This window comes from Coffea eugenioides, chromosome 5 (assembly GCF_003713205.1).
Source record: "Coffea eugenioides isolate CCC68of chromosome 5, Ceug_1.0, whole genome shotgun sequence".
Taxonomy (NCBI): Eukaryota; Viridiplantae; Streptophyta; class Magnoliopsida; order Gentianales; family Rubiaceae; genus Coffea; species Coffea eugenioides.
The window spans coordinates 44660670-44680173 of NC_040039.1; the positions used below are offsets into that span (position 1 = coordinate 44660670).

Consider the following 19504-nt stretch of genomic DNA (forward strand, 5'->3'; position numbering starts at 1 on the left):
AATTTAAGAGTTCGCTCTAATTAGATTCGCCAACTAATCAATTCAAACTTGAATAGCATTTGATATTCGATAGCATTCAAATTCGATAAAAACTCGTTCAAGTTCGATTGGACAAATAAACAAATCAAAATTAAATAAAATTTTTAATTCATTAAAATAATTAAACCAGTTTAAACACTAGAGTGTTCATTTTGATTAAACTCATTTACATCCCTACGCACAATGGGCTAATTGTTGGGTCTAAGTTTTCTGCCCTATAGGCTGTCTCCTTGGGTTATACGAATGATTCCTCAAATACATTCCCTTGGACGGGCCATGAAATAAATAAATACTCAAGATCGTCCTAGGAGCTGTTGAGCATGAAACTTACAGGCCCGCCCTACAGAATTGCTCTGCAGAAAATTCTTGCATAGCTATTCCACCTCCAAAAAATTTTTTTTATTGATTTATTGAAAACGAAAAGAAAATGCCATAAAAGATTACAATTCTTTTTTGATATTTGTACGTAAAAGAAGAAAAGATAAACGAGTTGACTTCATACACGTCTAACAAAAACAGTCCAAAGAAACTATCCACAACTCCTAATAATAAACCTCAATAAGGGATCTCAAGCCCAGTACTGAAGTTATCTTATAGTCATTGAATCCTGCCTCTGAAAAGAGTTCTGCCCATTCTTTTTCATTTCTTTGTTTCCCTGTGACAAGGACCATCATCAGCATATCAAAGAAAAGTTGAGTTTCAATTGCCTCATCATCATCAGCTCCCTTTTGCTGGTCATTCAGTACCATGTCTATGATTATCGCCTTCCCTCCATTTTGCTTGCTAGAAATTGCTTCTTTACACTTCTTAAGTTTTTGTATACATTCCTCATCATTCCAATCGTGCAATATCCACTGTTTAAATTAGCATTCATATCACAAAGAATTCAAATTAGTCAAGAACACCATGTTAAAGTTATTAAAGAGAATTGAAATTGAAAACAGGTACAGAAGCCTTCCCCCCCCCCCCCCCAAGACAAAGATTTGCTAGTGCCCTATTTGTGAATAAACTTCCATGACTGATCCAATGCTTTACTGTAATATAGACATGGTCGTAATGAATCAGCAGCATATATAGATGTGTTTAGAATCAGTACTAAGAATGCCTTTAACAACAACAAAAAGGTGAATATGGATCTGTTGCATCTTCTTGGAAAGGTGGACTTACCTTCATTATAACAGCATCTGCAGGAGGAATAGCTACAAACATATCTCCTCCAACAAAGGCTAAATTCTTGTTGTTCGCTACCTAGCCATCAACCACATGAGTAAGATCGAGAACAATACAGTTCAAGTCAGGAAAAGCATCAGCAATTTCCTTAGCCAAAGTTCCCCAAAGTTCCGGTTCCACCTCCAACATCCACCAAAGAATTCAACCCTGAAAAAACATCCTTGCAATCCCTGATCAGAATACTGCCAACTAGCCTAGAATCGCTAGCCATTCCTTCATTAAAAAAATTATTAAGCTTCTGATCCTGGCCTGCAAGCTCCCACGCTACCTTGCCGTGACAAGTCTTGAAGGGATTCACATCACTGTTATTTTGGAACCACTAGCTCTGGTGGTACCATGGATCCATCAAGGTAGGATCAAGCATGGATAATAAAAATGGTGTCACGCTAAGAGGCTCATCTTTTAATAGAAGTTTAGAAGAAGAAGTGAGCATAAAACCTTCCTCTTCATCATGCTGACTAATTTTTGCCTCGATGAAGAAGTCTCAGTGGATTAGAATCCTCATCAGACGATAGACAAAGGGGCTTTTGCATTGCCAATTGGAAGAGCATTGGTGAGTTCATCCAGGGTCATTGGCTTACAATGCTTGTGTATAATGTCTGGTATGCCGAGTTGAATTGCACATTTGAGAGGCATGGAGTTTATGAAGTTGAATATGTGATTCCATATGTGAGCTTGAGCTTGAAGTAGCTCATTAGCATCACCATTTCTACCCAAATCCAAATCTAATATATTTGCAAGATCCAGAAAGGTGTATTTATGGAGAATGGGCTGGGACGGTCGTCAGGTGCCACCGTCCCAAATGATGAATGGGAAATATTTTCTCAGCAAGGCAGATTTTGATAATGTGCAGCCAAAAGCAAGTCACATAACTTTGAAATCACAAATATACACGGATTTACATGAACATTACTATATATGTCGGCATTTCAAAATTGATTAAATAATTTACACTGAATCACATTTTGTTCAAAAAGTGTTGTACAATTTAGGCAAGTTAAGAACTGAAAATCTTTCTCAGTTTTTTGCCCCTCTCATGTTTATCCTTTCTTTCTTCAATGTACATTCAATTGTAATCACTGAATTTAAAGTGGAATCAATGCATCCACTTCAACAATGTTGGAAACAATTATTGTCCGTGGCTACCTCAACTCCATAACGTTTGTACATAATGTGCTTGCTGTGAATTCCAGGCTGGGATTTGGACGCATCCCAGTAAAGTTTGAAGTACAAATATTTCGATTCTTTTCCCACATTTTGACATATTTGGTCACTAAAATTCAACTACCTTCCTGGCAGCAAACTTATATAACATGTTTAATAAAACTTACTCCGAATACCCTGACTAAAGATTCATCACTAGATCTTTAGCACAAACAATGTTAACAAGAAACTTTGTTAATTAATAATAATAAACCTCAATGATAGATCTCAAGCCCAATGCTGCAGTTATCTTATAGTCATTGAAGCCTGCCTCAAAGAAAAGTTTAGCCCAATCTTTCTCATTTCTTTCTCTTCCTTTGAGTAGAACCATCATCAGCATATCAAAGAGCAGTTGGGTTTCAATCGCCTCATGATCATCATCCCCTTTCTGCTGGCTTTTGAGTAAGATGTCAATAATTATCACCTTGCCTCCTTTTTCCTTGCTAGGAATTGCTTCTTTACATTTCCTAAGTATTTGTACACACTCCTCGTCGCTCCAATCGTGCAATATCCACTGCTTGATTGCAAATTGTATCACAATGAAAGAAAAATTTTGTCTGAAGCATAACACCCCATCTAAAGCTTTTGCGTCAGAAACAAAATCAAACTATTTTCTTATGGTACCAAATACATGCCATCAATTTGACGTTTAAAAATTGTTCCTTTTTTTTTCCCCATCTTCATGATTCAGTTCTTAAATTAAGCATGGACTCAATTTCCACTACTCAATCCTACCTTTGAAGTTGACACTTCTTATAATTGGTGAATTTTAATTTTATGAACTCAGGCAATAAGTATTAAAATCTAATAAAACTCCTAAAAAAATTTGTCGACTAAAAAACAAGCAACATCGATTTCATACCTTCAATAAAACTGTATCTGCAGAAGGAATGGCTTCAAACATGTCTCCTCCGACATAGGCTAAGTTCTTACTACTTTCCAGGCCATTAACAACATGAGGAAGATCAAGCACAGTGCATTTCAGGCGAGGGAAAGCATCGGCAATTGCTTCAGCAAAAGTTCCAGTTCCACCTCCAACATCCACCAAGGAATTCAAACCCTCAAAAACATGCTTATAATCTTTGATCAGCAGGCTACTAACCAGCCGGGCATCGCTAGCCATTGCTTCGTTAAAGAATTGATTAAGCCGCGGCTCATGGCCTGCAAGCTCCCAAAGTGGCCTCCCATGGCAAGTATAAAATGGGGATTCATCACTGTTCTGAAACCACTGGCTGAAATGGTGCCATGGATCAGTCAAGATGGGATCGAGCATGGCCAGTAAAAACAGCGTAACGCTGAAAGGGTTAGTCTTTAAAAGAAGCTCAGAAGCAGAAGTAAGCAGATAGCCCTTTTGATTATCATTCTCAGTTCCAGGTATCTTTGCTTCAATGAAGAAGCCTGAGTGGATCAAAATCCGCATGAGACGATAAATGAAAGGGGCTTTTGCATTCTTGATGGGAAGAGCATCGATCAATTGATCAAGGGTCATCGGCTGACCATGTTTGTGAATAATGTCTGGAATGCCTAATTGAATTGCGCATTTGAGGGACATGGAATTTATGAAGTTGAATATATGGTTCCAAATGTGAGCTTGAGCTTGAAAAAACTCACCACCATGATCACCAAGATTTCTAGCCAATCCATTTATTTAAAAAAAAAATTGTAGGAATTTTTTTTTTTTTGGTTGTGGAAATTACAAGTAGAACTGGCATTTTATAGGCGGGGAATGGGAGTCACATGAATAACATTGCAATGATTTCTTCTAATAATCTGACAACAACCCTGTTAGAAAAATCAATAAACAATGAAATCAACTCAGAAACAAGGATCCAAAGGCAGCTGATTGTTGTCAACAAGGAAAAGCTTGTGGGCAATTATATCAGTTTCATTTTCTTGACCAATTCATATACGAGTATATGGGTTACTCTAGTGTCCTACTTGGTGCAATAATTCAGTGTTTCTAGAGACTTGCTTAAATTCAAGTGTATAATCAGTACAAATTAATTAATTGTTCTTTGTGTCGACGTGTATTATCACTTGAGAAAATTGTACAATTCACGCTACTGCCGGTGCTTTCTTGTTTGGAAGACGAAGAAAAAGAAATTTAAACAGTGACAACTTTTGAGTCATGATTGAGTGGAAGCTTACATTGGTGTGTCATCATTCTTGGGCATAATTGCTATTCACAACAATCTGACCTATTGCAAATTTGCAATGCGTAAGAATCTTAGCTTCTTGTCCTCAAAGAAAGAAATACAGTTTTAGTTGGTAATGTTGGGCACCTGTCTAATTTTAGCTCCTAATGTTTCGACGCAAATAAATCCGGTCTCCAATATTTGACACTTGAGGCAACTTAGTTCCTAAAAAAATTTCAATAAAAACAAATATGGTCTCCAATATTTTCAATTTGAAATAGATTGAAGATAATTGATGAATTTTTTAAATTATTGATGGAATTAGACACGTGTTTGTTAAATTAAATTTTCTTTTTATTGTTTCTTGGTTAATTTATTAGTCACATATCATCACGTGAGTTATTCTTGGTGTTCAAAGTTAGCCGTTGTCAAAATTGAATGAATTAAAACTGCACAGATACTAAACATTGAAGCCTAAAACTGCATTTCTTCCCATCCTTAAATTAGGGATCAGTTTCTTAATTGGAACTTTGAGCCATGTTTTCTTCCTTTTATGATAGATTTACAACTCTGATGAATTTGAAATTAATACTAGCTATTGTTAATCAATACCAAATACTAGAATTTGATGAGAGGTGGAATTCAACAGTTTTTTTCTGACAGACATTCTTGATGCATGTAATTTTGGATAGCTTTCCTCCTAATTGTATGAAAGGAGAAAGGAAGTTTATACAAGCGTTAGAGGAACCAAAATCCTCACAAGAAAAAAAATATAAATTTGTAAAAAATTTGGTTTTGGATATTTGAAGAATTTAAACTTTTGTCCGTCATATTATTTTGAACGCCAGAATGGGCTAAAGTTTGTTTCACGACTTTTGCTGCTAAATTTGTTGTGGTGCAAATAGTCTGTCATTTGGACTTACATTGCACCATTTTGGCCTACAAAACCTACCACTGCTTGGCAATACTTTCCCAGGGTTCCTCTATTATAGGAACATTGGGCTTCTTACATTTTAAAAAGGAATTATCACGCCACAGATTTAAAATATACACATTTCTTTGGTGTAAAAAAAAAAAAAGAGATCTTTAATTATGTTTTGTCACTTTTGGTTTTGTTCCCAACATTACTTGCAAATGTCTGGATATTGGTGTCTGCAGATAACCCTTTACATTTCATTATCAGGAAGCTAATTTGCTTTTATGAAGAAGTCTGAATGGATAAAATCCAGTTGAGACAATAGACTAAAAAAAAAAAAAAAGTGCTGCTGTTTTCTTGATTGGAAGAGCAATGAATTGGCAGGCCATGTTAATATCTGCTTACGAAGATAAATCACACACCGAGGAAAAGAGAGTTTATGAAGCGGATTACATTAACAAATTTTTTTTTTGTTTTTTTTTCCACTCTGGAATGGTTTCAAATGCAAGTTTAGTAGAAATTGGAATTTATAACGCAGGTCACGAGGCTAAAATAAATAACGTAGCAATAATTTCTGTGAATAAACTTAACAAAGTCAACAAACAACGTCCTATCAAAATGAGCTTAGTGAGAAATATATATATATATATATATATATGTAAAAAAATGAAAAAAAAAAAAAAACATTACACAATGAGATCAACTAAAAACGCATTAAATTTGACAAATTTCAATTAACCTTTGTCACAACCATCTACAGCCTACCTCAACTCCATTTCAATGAGTTGCAACTCATCCAAAATTGGCTAGAAAACTTGTCCAAAGATTGATTTTTTACCGTAAATTCAACATCTTATTAGAAATTAAGAATTAAAAATAGCATAAACAAAACTTAATGCAATAATGGCCTCATATCCAGTTCCTTTCAATTAGTCATAATTCATCAAATTACGCAAGTAAATCAATGTGATGCTACTTTAATTTAACATTCACTTGAGCAAATTTAACTTGTTACTGATCCAAATTTGACTTGATATCTGTATCAACTCACTTGAATAAGAGATTAGTACCACTCAACCAGCAGCAGGACCACAATCAGCATCACCATTGCCAGACACCATTGCCAGACCGTCAAATAAACCAAACCAGAACAAGAGACAAATAAAGCCCCACCAGTAGAATGGTGGATAACTACATGGTGATTTCAGACTAAAAAGTGGTCAAAAACTTGGGTTGGCATCAAATTTTATTCATTTGAATCTATGAAGGAGGAAAATTTAACATTTTAAAAGTGAGTAGCAAAAAAATTCATTTAACAAATGTAAAGGGCATTTTGAACGATTTCTCCTTTTTTTTTCTATATAATGTCCAAATAATAGGAATCCAAATGAATCTCTCACGTTGCTAGACGCATCAAGAACGAGGCTGGCTTGATTACAAGTTTGTCCGTCAAACGCATTAACTGTTCTAGTGTTTAACCACTTATTTTGTTACTTCTTCAGCTTTCAAACACACACTAAACTACCGGTCCTCAAAACCACTGTTTTCATTCAGTCCAAAATTCCAGGTGGGGCTTAATGCTTTCTCCTCAATCCTTTTCACATAATTCAGCTTCATTGGTCAGGACAAATCCCAAGTGCATGGATATTATTCCAAGTTCATAATTTTTTGTAGAGTAGAAGTAGTGATATTCCCAGCAGCAAAGCTAGAAATATTTGCCTTGGAAAGCAAATCTCTAAACCAATTGCTAGACACATCAAGAGAGATGCTGACTTGTATACTCTCAGGTCACCGACATTCGTCACCGACATTGCTCAGGTCTGTTTCTACTTCAGGATAAGAAATTCATTTTTTCTCCACCTCAAGTTATTTAGCTGTTTAGCTCTTCTGTACTTCTGGGTCACTGAAAACATTGATGATTAATGCAAGAATCCTGATTGCAGAATTAATGGTCATTTCTGTGCAGTAAATTCTATTAGCGTAGAATATCTTGTGAGCTGATGGTAAAAGAATTCTTTCCACTTAAACCTTTTATTTTCCGAGATTGCTTAAAATAATCTCCTTTCCTGTCATAAGTTGTCAGCAACATATTTGTGGAAAATAAAAGCAGCCCAGATGTTGTATGAAGAACTGATGCATGATATTTGAAAATAAATGTGTTTTGCAGTTTAGGTTGATAATTCTGTACCATCAGATCATTTGAAGATTAAAAGAGTTATACTTCCTTCTCTATTAATCGACATATTTTGGTAATACAAATCATAGCATCAATACATATGTTCCATGTTTAAGGAAACTTATTTTGAAGGCCTTGAACGTAGATCCATCACTCTTTAGCACAAACAAAGTGCAAGAAACTTATTAATAATAATAAACCTCAATGATCGATCTCAAGCCCAGTACTGGAGTTATCTTATAGCCATTGAAGCCCGCCTCAAGGAAAAGCTTTTCCCAGTCTTTCTCATTTCTTTCTCTTCCTTTGGCATGAACCATCATCAGCATATCGAAGAACAATTGGGTTTCAATAGCCTCTGCATCATCATCTCCATTTTGCTGGCTTTTCAGCAGCATGTCAATAATTATCACCTTGCCTCCCTTTTCCTTGCTAGGAATTGCTTCTTTACATTTCCTGAGTATTTGTACACATTCCTCATCGCTCCAATCATGCAATATCCACTGCCATTAGCATCATAAAGCATTGAAGAATTTGTCAGAAAACTCATATATCCCATGTAAAATTTGTTGACTAAAATGATTAAAAGAAAATGATAGATAGTGTGGGAGAAGTTAGAAAATGATAGATAGTGTGGGAGAAGTTAAAAAGCAAGACTATCGTTATTTTTATCAATCAAAAACATAAAAGTATCACCAAGTTTAGTGAATGAAGAGTAATAAGGTGATATAATGTTTGATCACATACGCAAGGGGCAAAGATGAATCGCTCCATTGTATAAAATTTCATTTTTGAACGTGGAAACCATACCTTGACTATTCCGGAGGACATGAAACACAATTTGTTCTATTAATCATAAGATACGACTAGCAGTACTAGATCCTATCTTAAGAAATTAAAAACAATAGAAGGGTATTGAAATTGTATTTGTTAAAACATGTTTATCCTTTTCTTCATGGTGCAGTTTCCAAATTAAGCATGTGCCCAAAGCATACTTTCTTGTTTACTTGAAGTTGACACTTGTCTCTTTAACAGGTGAAGTTTAATAGTGGAAACTGAAGCAAAGTACACAAAGTTAGTTATTAAACCAATAAACTATTTCTGATTGATTTATACCTTCAATAAAACAGCATCTGCTGGAGGAATGGCTTCAAACATGTCACCTCCCACATAGGCCAAGTTCTTACTACTTTCCCAGCCATCAACGACATGAGGAAGATCAAGCACGGAGCATTCCAGATGAGGAAAAGCATCAGCAATAGCCTTAGCCACAGTTCCAGTTCCACCCCCAACATCAATCAACGAATTCAGCCCCGTAAAAACATCCTTACAATTCTTGATAACCATGGTACTAACCAACCGGGCATCACTAGCCATGCCTTCATTGAAAAACTGGTTTAGCTGCGGTTGGCGACCTGCAAGCTCCCAAACTGATGTCCCATGACAGGAATGAAATGGGGTTTCTTCATTGTTTTGAAACCAGTGGCTAAAATGGTGCCATGGATCAGTGAAGATTGGATCAAGCATGGCAAGTACAAACGATGTCAAGCTAAAAGGGTCATTTGCTAGTAGAAGTTTCGAAGCAGGAGTGAGTGCATACCCCTCTTGGCCTTCATTATCGGGAATCTTTGCTTTGATGAAGAATCCCGAGTGGATTAAAATCCGCATAAGACGACAAACAAAAGGGGCTTTAGCATTGTTGATGGGAAGAGCATCGATCAATTGAGCAAGGGCCATTGGCTGGCCATGCTTGTGAATAATGTCTGGAATGCCTAATTGAATTGCACATTTGAGGGACATGGAATTTATGAAGTTGAATATATGGTTCCATATGTGAGCTTGAGCTTGGAAAAGCTCACCAGTATGATCACCATTTCTAGCCAAATCCATTTTTTTTTTTTTTGAGATTCTAGGATTGTTTCTTTTTGGTCGTGTGAATTGCTAGTAGATCTAGCTAGCAATTTATAGGCAGGGTATGGGATTCATATGAACCATGTTGCAATAATTTTTTCTATCATACTGACAACGACGGAATAAGAATCAGCCTCGACGACCAATAGCTTGCGGGCAGCCAAGCTAATTGTTTTCCAGTTTCCTTTTCTTTAACTACCAAAGCACATGCTAGTATTTAATTAGCAACTCCCATCCCCTAATTTGTACAATCAGGATCAGGCCTCATAAGTTGAGTTTTGCCGAATTCAAATCGATTTCTGTAATTCTTTTTTACATTTAACATAAATTTGTGTTGTTTTGATGTGATCATGAATATTATACCAACTTACTCGTATAATTTAACAAATTTAAATTCACGTCTAAATTGTACAAATTTATATATAAAATTATAAAATTTATATCAATCAGTTTGTTCTAGATAGAACTCAACTTGTAAGGCTTCATTTTCATGCGGCTACAAAGTGTATCTAAACTTACTCAAAATTAGGGGCAAAATATAACAAGCAAGTGTACACTTTCTTCGTGTCTACATCCTCTGTATCCATATGTGTACTCTTTTACTTCTACCAGGATCCTGGGCACAAAGAAGAGGTACTTCTGTAAACTGATTGTGAATATGGCATTTGAGCATTATATTAATCTATCAGGTGTTTACAAGTGCACGTGTTGATACCGAACAATTTCTGCAACATACAATTTTTGGTGTGAACCATTCATCAATTTCATATCCAGTAAAAGAACCCGTTAGATAGTAGATATTGACCAAAAAAAAAAAATCAATGTCAATCTTAGTACAGCCAAATGACAGATTGTTGGGATTAGATGATGGAAGACCAAGCGTCAAGAGCTACCATTTTATATGATGTTCGATCGGATTACCTAAGCAGTAAATCTCTGACATTTTGATAGAAAGTTCATAAATTACAAGATTTGGTTCTTTATGTCGAGGCATATTAGATGGTTACAAAACCACACAATGCACAAGGCTGATGGGGCTTCTTGATTTGGTAGGTAAAACTGTGGCAATGGTTGATTCACACTGTGCAGAGTTGGCAAGATGGCATGGAAGTGCACAAAAACTTACATTGATATGTCATTCTTAAGAAAATTTAGATTTCACAGGAGTCTGATCTATCGCAATGGTTAAGAATCTTTCTTCTTTTTTTTTTCCTTCGTTTTATGATAGATTTACAACTCTGTTGAATTTGAAATTAATACTAGCTATTGTTAATCAATACCAAATACTAGAATTTGATGAGAGGTAGAGTTCATGTCATTTTGGGCTATTCGTTTTATTATTATGTATATAGCCAAAATTTGCAGCTCATAGATTTAGAGTCTTCGACCTATAAAGTATGGGTGTAATTGAGCATGGCATGATGCCAAAGCAAATGAATAACTCTTTCATCTGGAAGTCTTTTTTAGAGTCATCACTGACTTTGGCAACGTGTGAGCCCGCATTCATTTACCAGGAGTTTGTTTCTTTTCTCACCATAGTAGTAGTTTGTCACAAGAATTAGCAAAGGTCAATTTTTGTGATTTGAATGTGACAAATGTTTTACTGCTTAAGCCACGCCTGAATCTAGAGCTGTCATGGATGAGATTTTATTGGATTCTAGCATTTGATTAATGAGGAAAATTGGTGCTGCATGTCGAGCACCTTACTATTATAAATAACAGTTCATTGGAGTGCAGCACAGTTTGGGAGAAAGATAGGAAATAAATGAATTCAATTATTAAGTGAATCTTTGAGGAGATACGTCAAGAGTGAAACTCTAATAAAATTAGAACAGATATTCTCAAGAGCCAGACTCAATTATTAGTGTCTAGTATAAGTTAATTTTATGAGTATAAGAATACATGGTTTCATTAGCAAATTTTTTTTAGTTTTTTTTTTCACTCTTGAATGGTTTCAAATGCAAGTTTAGTAGAAATTGGAATTTATAACGCAGGTCACGAGGCTAAAATAAATAACGTAGCAATAATTTCTGTGAATAAACTAAACAAAGTCAACAAACAACGTCCTAACAAAATGAGCTTATTGAGAAAAATATATATATATGTAAAGAAACGAAAAAAAAAAAACATTACACAATGAGATCAACTAAAAACGCATTAAATTTGACAAATTTCAATTAACCTTTGTCACAACCATCTACAACCTACCTCAACTCCATTTCAATGAGTTGCAACTCACCCAAATTGGCTAGACAACTTGTCAAAAGATTGATTGTTTACCGTAAATTCAACATCTTATTAGAGATTAAGAATTAAAAGTAGCATAAAAAAAACTTAATGCAATAATGGCCTAATATCCAGTTCCTCTCAATTAGTCATAATTCATCAATTACGCAAGTAAATCAGTGTGATGCTACTTTAATTTAACATTGACTTGAGCAAATTTAACTTGTTACTGATCCAAATTTGACTTGATATCTGTATCAACTCACTTGAAGAAGAGATTAGAACCACCCAACCAGCAGCAGGACCACAATCAGCATCACCATTGCCAGACCGTCAAATAAACCAAACCAGAACAAGAGACAAATAAAACACCACCAGTAGAATGGTGGAATATTGGGTTGGCATCATCAACAACGTTAAGGAGGAGTAAAAGGCTACTATACCAAACATGAATAGAATCCGAACTCCAAAAGTCCACCACTCGTACATATCCTAGGCTACTCATAAGTCATATTCACCAATCAGTCCTCAACAGGCAAGTCTCCAAATTTTTTTGAAAGTTTTGTAGATTAGAGGGATTGCATTTTTTAGGAATTTTCTTTACTATAGCAACAGGCTCGGTTCTTATTTTTTCGGTCAAACCGGGGTCAAATCGGATTTTGACTTGGTTTGACTGAGTTTTAAATTTTCTGATTTTTAGAGTTAATTCGGACCGGACTAATGGCCGGTTTTCGGTTCGACCGGCCGGTCCGGTCAGAGTTTTAAAACAGTGCTAAAAAGTGGTCAAAAACTTGGGTTGGCACCAAATTTCATTCATTTGAATCTATGAAGGAGGAAAATTTAACATTTTAAAAGTGAGTAGCAAAAAAATTCATTTAACAAATGTAAAGGGCATTTTGAACGATTTTTCCTCTTTTTTCTATATAATGTCCAAATAATAGGAATCCAAATGAATCTCTCACATTGCTAGACGCATCAAGAACGAGGCTGGCTTGATTACAAGTTTGTCCATCAAACGCATTAACTGTTCTAGTGTTTAACCACTTATTTTATTACTTCTTCAGCTTTCAAACACACACTAAACCACCAGTCCTCAAAACCACTGTTTTCATTCAGTCCAAAATTCCAGGTGGGGCTTAATGCTTTCTCCTCATTCCTTTTCACATAATTCAGCTTCATTGGTCAGGACAAATCCCAAGTGCATGGATATTATTCCAAGTTCATAATTTTTTGTAGAGTAGAAGTAGTAATATTCCCAGCAGCAAAGCTAGAAATATTTGCCTTGGAAAGCAAATCTCTAAACCAATTGCTAGACACATCAAGAGAGATGCTGACTTGTATACTCTCAATTTGGACCATTCGTCACCGATATTGCTCAGATCTGTTTCTACTTCAGGATAAGAAATTCTTATTACATTTAATGTAAATTTGTATTGTTTTGGTGTAATCATGAATATTATACCAACTTACTCATATAAGTTAACAAATTCAAATTCATATCCAAATTGTACAAATTTATATATAAAAAAATTATAAAATTTATATCAATCAGTTTGTTCTAGATAGAACTCAACTTGTAATGCTTCATTTTCATGCGGCTACAAAGTGCATCTAAACTTGCTCAAAATTAGGGGCAAAATATGACAAGCAAGCGTACACTTTCTTCGTGTCTACATCCACTGTATCCATATGCGTACTCTTTTACTTCTACAAGATTTGGTTCTTTATGTCGAGGCATATTAGATGGTTACAAAACCGCACAATGCACGAGGCTGACGGAGCTTCTTGATTTGGTAGGTGAAACTGTGGCAGTGGTTGATTCACACTGTGCAGAGTTGGCAACATGGCATGGAAGTGCATAAAAACTTTACATTGATATGTTATTCTCAAGGAAATTTTTAGATTTCACAGGAGTCTGATCCATCGCAATGGTTAAGAATCTTTCTTCTTTTTTTTAAAAAAAAAATTTCCTCCCTAAAGTATGGGATCAATTTCTTGATATCAATAGAACTTTAAGCAATTGCTATCTTCCTGCTATGAGGGATTTAGAAATTTTCATGAATTTGAATTATCAGTAACGGCTATGTTAATTAATGCCAAATACTGCTAGACTATAAAGAAAGGTCCTCCGTGAGCCTTTGGCAAGAGTCTCGTGTTTCCCCTCCCCCTTTCCCTCTATCCCATATCGATTATGAGTGGTGTGCGTGTGTACTACTTAAGGTCCTCAGTGTAGCCTGAAAGTCAGCATGCCTTTTGGGTTGGGCTGTGGGTTTCCCTTAGGCAGTTTGTGTGTGTTGTTCCCTGTTGTTTGGATAAGGAAAAATAAAGAAAGGTGGAACCCATTTCGTTTAGGAGCTATTCATTTTCTCACAATGCACCCAAAATTTGCTGTTTTAGAATTTTTTTTTTTTTTTTAACTTAACGGCATATCTAGCCTAGTCTAACCTACTCCTACTCCTAAGTAGGGGTGGCAATTCCTGACACGACCCGAAAACACGACACGAACCTAACACGAAATTAATGGGTTTGGGTTGAGGTTTCGGAAGTTCGGGTCAGAATCGGGTCGAACCCGATGAACCCGAAAAAAAAACAGGTCAATTTCAGGTCAACCCGTGGTGACCTGATATGACCCGATGTGACCCGTTTACGAATTAAAACTAATTTAATAAACATTAAAATTATTTTATCTAACTAAACTAAATCATTCTTTTTTTCCAAAGACATTAATTACTTAATCCTAAATGAATTTATTTAACTTGTGTGAAGTTAAAATTATTATATTTGGACAAATAGTATATTATTTTATTTTTTACTTTTATGCTGTTTAATTTATTTTATATTTGGTTTGGGATAAAACACTTTTATGGTGTTTAATTTATTTTAGATTTGGTTTGAAATTATTTATTAAAATTTTTATTACTTGATGATGTAATTAATTTTGTGAAAAATTGATTTTATTAGAAATTACAGTGATAAATTAATAAATTAAAATTAAGTTTCGGGTCATTTCGGGTCGACCCGCCAACCCGCCAACCCGAAATTTTCGGGTTCGTGTCAGGTACCCTGACTCGTTTCGGGTTGGCGGGTCGGGTTCGAGTCAGCAGGTTGCTTGTTATACTTAAGCCTCAACCCGACCCGCCAACCCGAACCCGACCCGATTGCCACCCCTACTCCTAAGGGGAGGGGAAACCTACTCTATGGGGTGGCCCAACTGAGTCGGGGGAAACCTGATGGGGACTGAACCACCATCAGACCAGACGGATGTACCATACACCCGTATGGATTTAGAACAAACCTCATATCGAGGGACATTTATGGGAGTCAAGGTTTGAACCCTTGACCTCCCACCCCACAATTAATGTGGTGGCCAACTCCACTAAAGGAAGTTGGTTGCTGTTTTAAAATTAGAGTACTCCTTTTTTTTCACTCAAGTTACAACATCTATTACATATTCTATCTTATTTTAAGGGAAGCAAGGAACCCAACTTGGCTATCATGCGAGGAGTTAGAGGGAAAAGACTCGTCAAGATCAAAGATGTGTATTATTACACGTTCTTTGAATTTTTTTAAACTACAATCGCACGAATTCGAATACTTGATCCATAGCTCAGCGGAATTTTAAATCTCTCATCGGTGGCCAACTTACTAAAGGCAAGTCAATCTATAAAATAGGGATGTGGTTAGTGACGCCAAAGTAACTGAATTAGTCTCGAAAAAAGTAAAAAGGTTTTTAGTTTGAAAATTCAACATAGATAAACATTTACCATACCATGTGATTTGGAAAGCTTGCACTCCCAATTGTGAAGGAGAGAAGGAAATTCAACCTAACAGATAACTGCTAGAGGACCTGAGTCAAGTAGAGGGCCTTTGATCAATTAGAGAAGCCCTCGCCTGTACTGCTGTTTCCTGCGCGTAGGACCGTCTCCTACTCCGAAAATATGTTCATAAAAAAATATAAAAGTTTTTTTTTGAGGAAAAATGAATTTCCAAACAAGTTTGAATCTTATTCTACATTTTTACTTTAAATGTTTTTCATGGGTACACGCTTTCAACTCTCAATCATTATCTGAGAGATATTGCAAGGGGGACAACAAATGTCTCTGTTTGGATTGTAAGTTATTTGAGATTATTTGGGATATTTTTACTGTAGCACTTTTTGTGATGTGATGTATGTGAGATAAAAAGATATTGGGAAGATAAAAAGGTGTATTGGAAATTGTAAAGATGATGTAAGCAAATAAAATTGGGGAAATATGAAGCAATCCAAACAAACTGTATACATACTAGTTGGACTCTAGAAAAAATGTTGAGAACTAAATAGGAAAAACCAATAATATAATATGCTGCACTAAATAAAAGATTTTTAATTAATGCTTTTAGCCTTGTAGAGTTTTGTAGTGTTTTTAACTAATCCATAACGCAGTAATCATGGATTTTTGAAAGAATTAATTTCAATAAAGCCCTCCAATTGTGAATATGTGATACTTGAGTGCTCTCTAAATACTTTTGTCTATTTGGCCCCTCAAGTTATGATGTGTATCAATTCGACTCTCAAATGTACTACTACTTTAGTTTACACCCTTTATTTCCATTCTTATTACTTAGTTTCATTAGCAGCACTTAGAGAGCTTCTAGGAGCAAATATCATTAGGGTAGCTACCCCTCGTCTAATTCCAATTTAAGGGGCCTTAGGCCTCTCCTTTGTCCTTCAAAAAAATAAAAAAAAAATAGAAAAAAAGCCTCGCCTTTGTAACCAAAAAAAAAATACACACACAATTGGTCAATTTCACTATTTATCTTAAATAAGGGGAAGCATTGAAACGACAATTGATAGATAAGGGACCAAATTAGTAGAAAGGCTAATAATATATGAAGGCATGGAATGGTGGGGGTGCAATTATAAAATTTAAAAGAGGCAGAATTTAAAGTTGACAAATTGATTGGCATTTTCATGTTTTGGAGGATTCATTTAGACAAAATTACCCCAAAAAAAATTTAAAGAAAAATCCATTCTCCAAACGTAGTACTCTATCATGGCCTATAAAAGTAAGAAATGGCACGTATAAACCCATAGTGTGTGTTTTGTCCATTTTTTTTGGGTCGGATTTTTTTTTTTTTGGGGTGCCATCAAGCAACGTGAATGAACTCAGAAAACCCCACGATAAAATGCAAAGAAGAAAAAAGGTATCCACTCGTGGTACTGAAGTCTCCTAGTTGTCCGTACTGGAGAGTCTAGACAACTCCACTCAATCAACGAGTCCTCAAATCTCCAACTCCTTTTTCCTTTCAGTCCAAAATCAAACACCTGGTGGGTCTTCATGATTTCTCCTCAATCTTTTTCACATAATTCAGAATTACCCATCAAGACAAAGCCAAGTAGTTTGATATTTTTCAAGTTGATAATTTTGTAGAGCAGTAGTAATGATATTACCAGTAGCAAAGCTAGGAACACTTGCCTTAAAGACAATCTGCAAACCCATTGCTAGACGCATCAAGAAAGAGGCTACCTTTCACCCTCAATTTAGATTGTTCATCACCAATATTGCCCAGGTCTAGTTTCTACTTGATGATACTACATCCCTTTTTGCAGCTCAGGTTTTTTAGCTATTTAGTTCTTTTGTTTTTCTGGGTTATAATTGAAATTGAATGATACTGCAAGATATCTTGATTGTAATGTTAATGCTCAGTAAATTCTGCTGCTGTAGAATCTTGTAAGTTGGTGTAGTTAGATTTGCTTTCCCCTTCAGTATTATCTTCTGATATTTCTTAGAATTGATCTTCTGATTTGTCATGAGTCGTCTGCATTATATTTGTGGAAAATAACAAGGAGCCCAGATATTCTATGAAGGATTGATGGAATGATGTTTTGGAGAATAATTTCAAAGCTATAACATTATTTGAAGATAAATATATAATAAAACAATTGGTGGCGTTAAAGAGGAAACAAAAAGCATCGAGAAAGAATAAGGCTATTGTATTTTTTATTTGCTTTGGATAGAAGCCATTTGGAAACCATTGTGACTGTAACAAATGTATTTACTATTTAGGCCCTAAAGGACATCACGAAATGATCTGAAACATGTCACTGCTTTGTTTTTCAATGTAGGCCCTTGCTTGAAAACAAAGATTGTAGTTATAAGAAGTGCACTCACACGTTTGCGTGATAGCTGTAAGCAAATAATGACTCAGGGAACTTGATATTGCATTATTGCAATTTGAAGCCATACCTGTATTGTGTCGAACTGTAAGGGTAAAAGGGCGTAGGAGATCTGTAAAAGCTGAATCTTTCATCAGAGTTGGTGGAAGAATCTGTGAGTAGTATATTAGAATGATGCTCTTTCTTCTCTGCTTATGGGGATTTTCTTTCCTGCATAGACTTCACAGATTCTTTTCTGTTCTTGCATCAGGCAAACCACAGATTAACAACAACTATACAGAGGCAAATTTATGGACATGCGACAGACGTTGCAATTCGCCCTCTGAATGAAGAAAAAGCTGTTCAAGCTGCTGCTGACCTGTTGGGTGAACTCTTTGTTTTTGCGGTAATACTGAATTTCTTCTCATGTATCATTTTAGATTGGGTCTCTGAGTTCATTATTCTTAAAATCCTTTGTCTTGAACTTTTTTAGCGTGTAATTGATTTTTCTACCCCGTGGTTTGACTTGCTCTCAATTTGCTCTGGTGAGGATGTCCTGCCTTTTGGTCTATTGTTGTTAATAATTGTTGTATTAACAAATAACAATAGGTATGTTTCTTTTCAGTGATATTTAGAATTTGACCATGCTTGACTAACTCTGATGGTCATTGTGGGTAGTGATCCTGTCCACTTCAAGACATAAATGCCATCTTGCTTTATATTTGAGCAATTTTGTGCGTTCTGCTTTCTTTTGTTGTATTTAACTCTTTCAACAATATAAAAGTACCAATATTTTATGCCTGAAAGGACAGAACAAAACATGCTTGTCAGACAAGAAAGATTTATATATCTTAGAAGGATCTCACTGTTCTTGAATTTTTTCCCCTTTATGTAACTTTTAAAATTGAAAATATTTGTCATTAGGCTGTCAATGATTGTTCTACAATACGCTTAAGTTGTTCTACAACAAAATTTGTTGTTCTTTGTATTTAAAGGAAGTTAATTAAGAAGTAAAAGGTTTAATTTTTTATCACTACAAATGATGGTTGCAAAGAAAAACAAAAACTGACTGAATCAAATGGAGCACTTTTCTAGGCAAGAAGGAAGTAATAAGAGAGTATACCTATGAACAAATTCTATATATGGAAGTAAAAGATTTGCACCTACAGTGCAATGCTACATATGGTTAAATGAAAAATTAACCCTCTACGGACAAACTAATAACACGAAGAACTATGAAAATTAATTGAAGGTACATTTAAAGAGGAGAAAGGACCATAATATTTTGAGGGAAAAAATCAAACGGAGGGGAGGGCAAGAAAGTATAACAAAATCTTTTGGGGAAAAGTTAGGAGATAAAATAAAATTTATATAATGTTAGAAGTAAAAATGCAGTTTGTCAGAAGTTAGGGGCTACTGCTGCTGCTGCTCCCCCATTGCCTCCGCCACTGGTGATGGATGTTGTGAGTTGTGACTCAACTATATCCATGAATCACGTGAAAGAGTGCAACTTGTAGAATCAACCAACAGATGGC

The 19504-nt window shown here is 35.4% G+C and overlaps 3 protein-coding genes and 1 pseudogene across 3 annotated transcripts; 1 reads left to right on the top strand and 3 right to left on the bottom strand.

Moving 5' to 3' along the window:
• Positions 1–581: 581 nt before the first annotated feature.
• LOC113771801 lies at positions 582–2480 on the bottom strand (annotated as a pseudogene).
• A 50-nt stretch (positions 2481–2530) lies between these two features.
• On the bottom strand, positions 2531–6644 carry LOC113771802 (trans-resveratrol di-O-methyltransferase-like). The gene is made up of 4 exons (XM_027316361.1): positions 6602–6644; positions 4248–4254; positions 3335–4103; positions 2531–2986 (listed from the first exon to the last, which is right to left on the bottom strand). The coding sequence occupies exons 1-4, from the start codon at positions 6642–6644 to the stop codon at positions 2672–2674; spliced, it is 1134 nt and encodes a 377-aa protein (XP_027172162.1). The 3' UTR covers positions 2531–2671.
• Positions 6645–7666: 1022 nt separating this feature from the next.
• LOC113770131 (trans-resveratrol di-O-methyltransferase-like) lies at positions 7667–9649 on the bottom strand. The gene is made up of 2 exons (XM_027314501.1): positions 8813–9649; positions 7667–8199 (listed from the first exon to the last, which is right to left on the bottom strand). Exons 1-2 carry the CDS (start codon positions 9584–9586, stop codon positions 7885–7887), a joined length of 1089 nt encoding a protein of 362 aa, XP_027170302.1. The 5' UTR covers positions 9587–9649; the 3' UTR covers positions 7667–7884.
• A 7385-nt stretch (positions 9650–17034) lies between these two features.
• Positions 17035–19486, top strand: LOC113771803 (putative OPA3-like protein CG13603). Its single transcript, XM_027316362.1, has 4 exons — positions 17035–17383; positions 18241–18375; positions 18463–18514; positions 19365–19486. Exons 1-4 carry the CDS (start codon positions 17255–17257, stop codon positions 19484–19486), a joined length of 438 nt encoding a protein of 145 aa, XP_027172163.1. The 5' UTR covers positions 17035–17254.
• Positions 19487–19504: the final 18 nt, after the last annotated feature.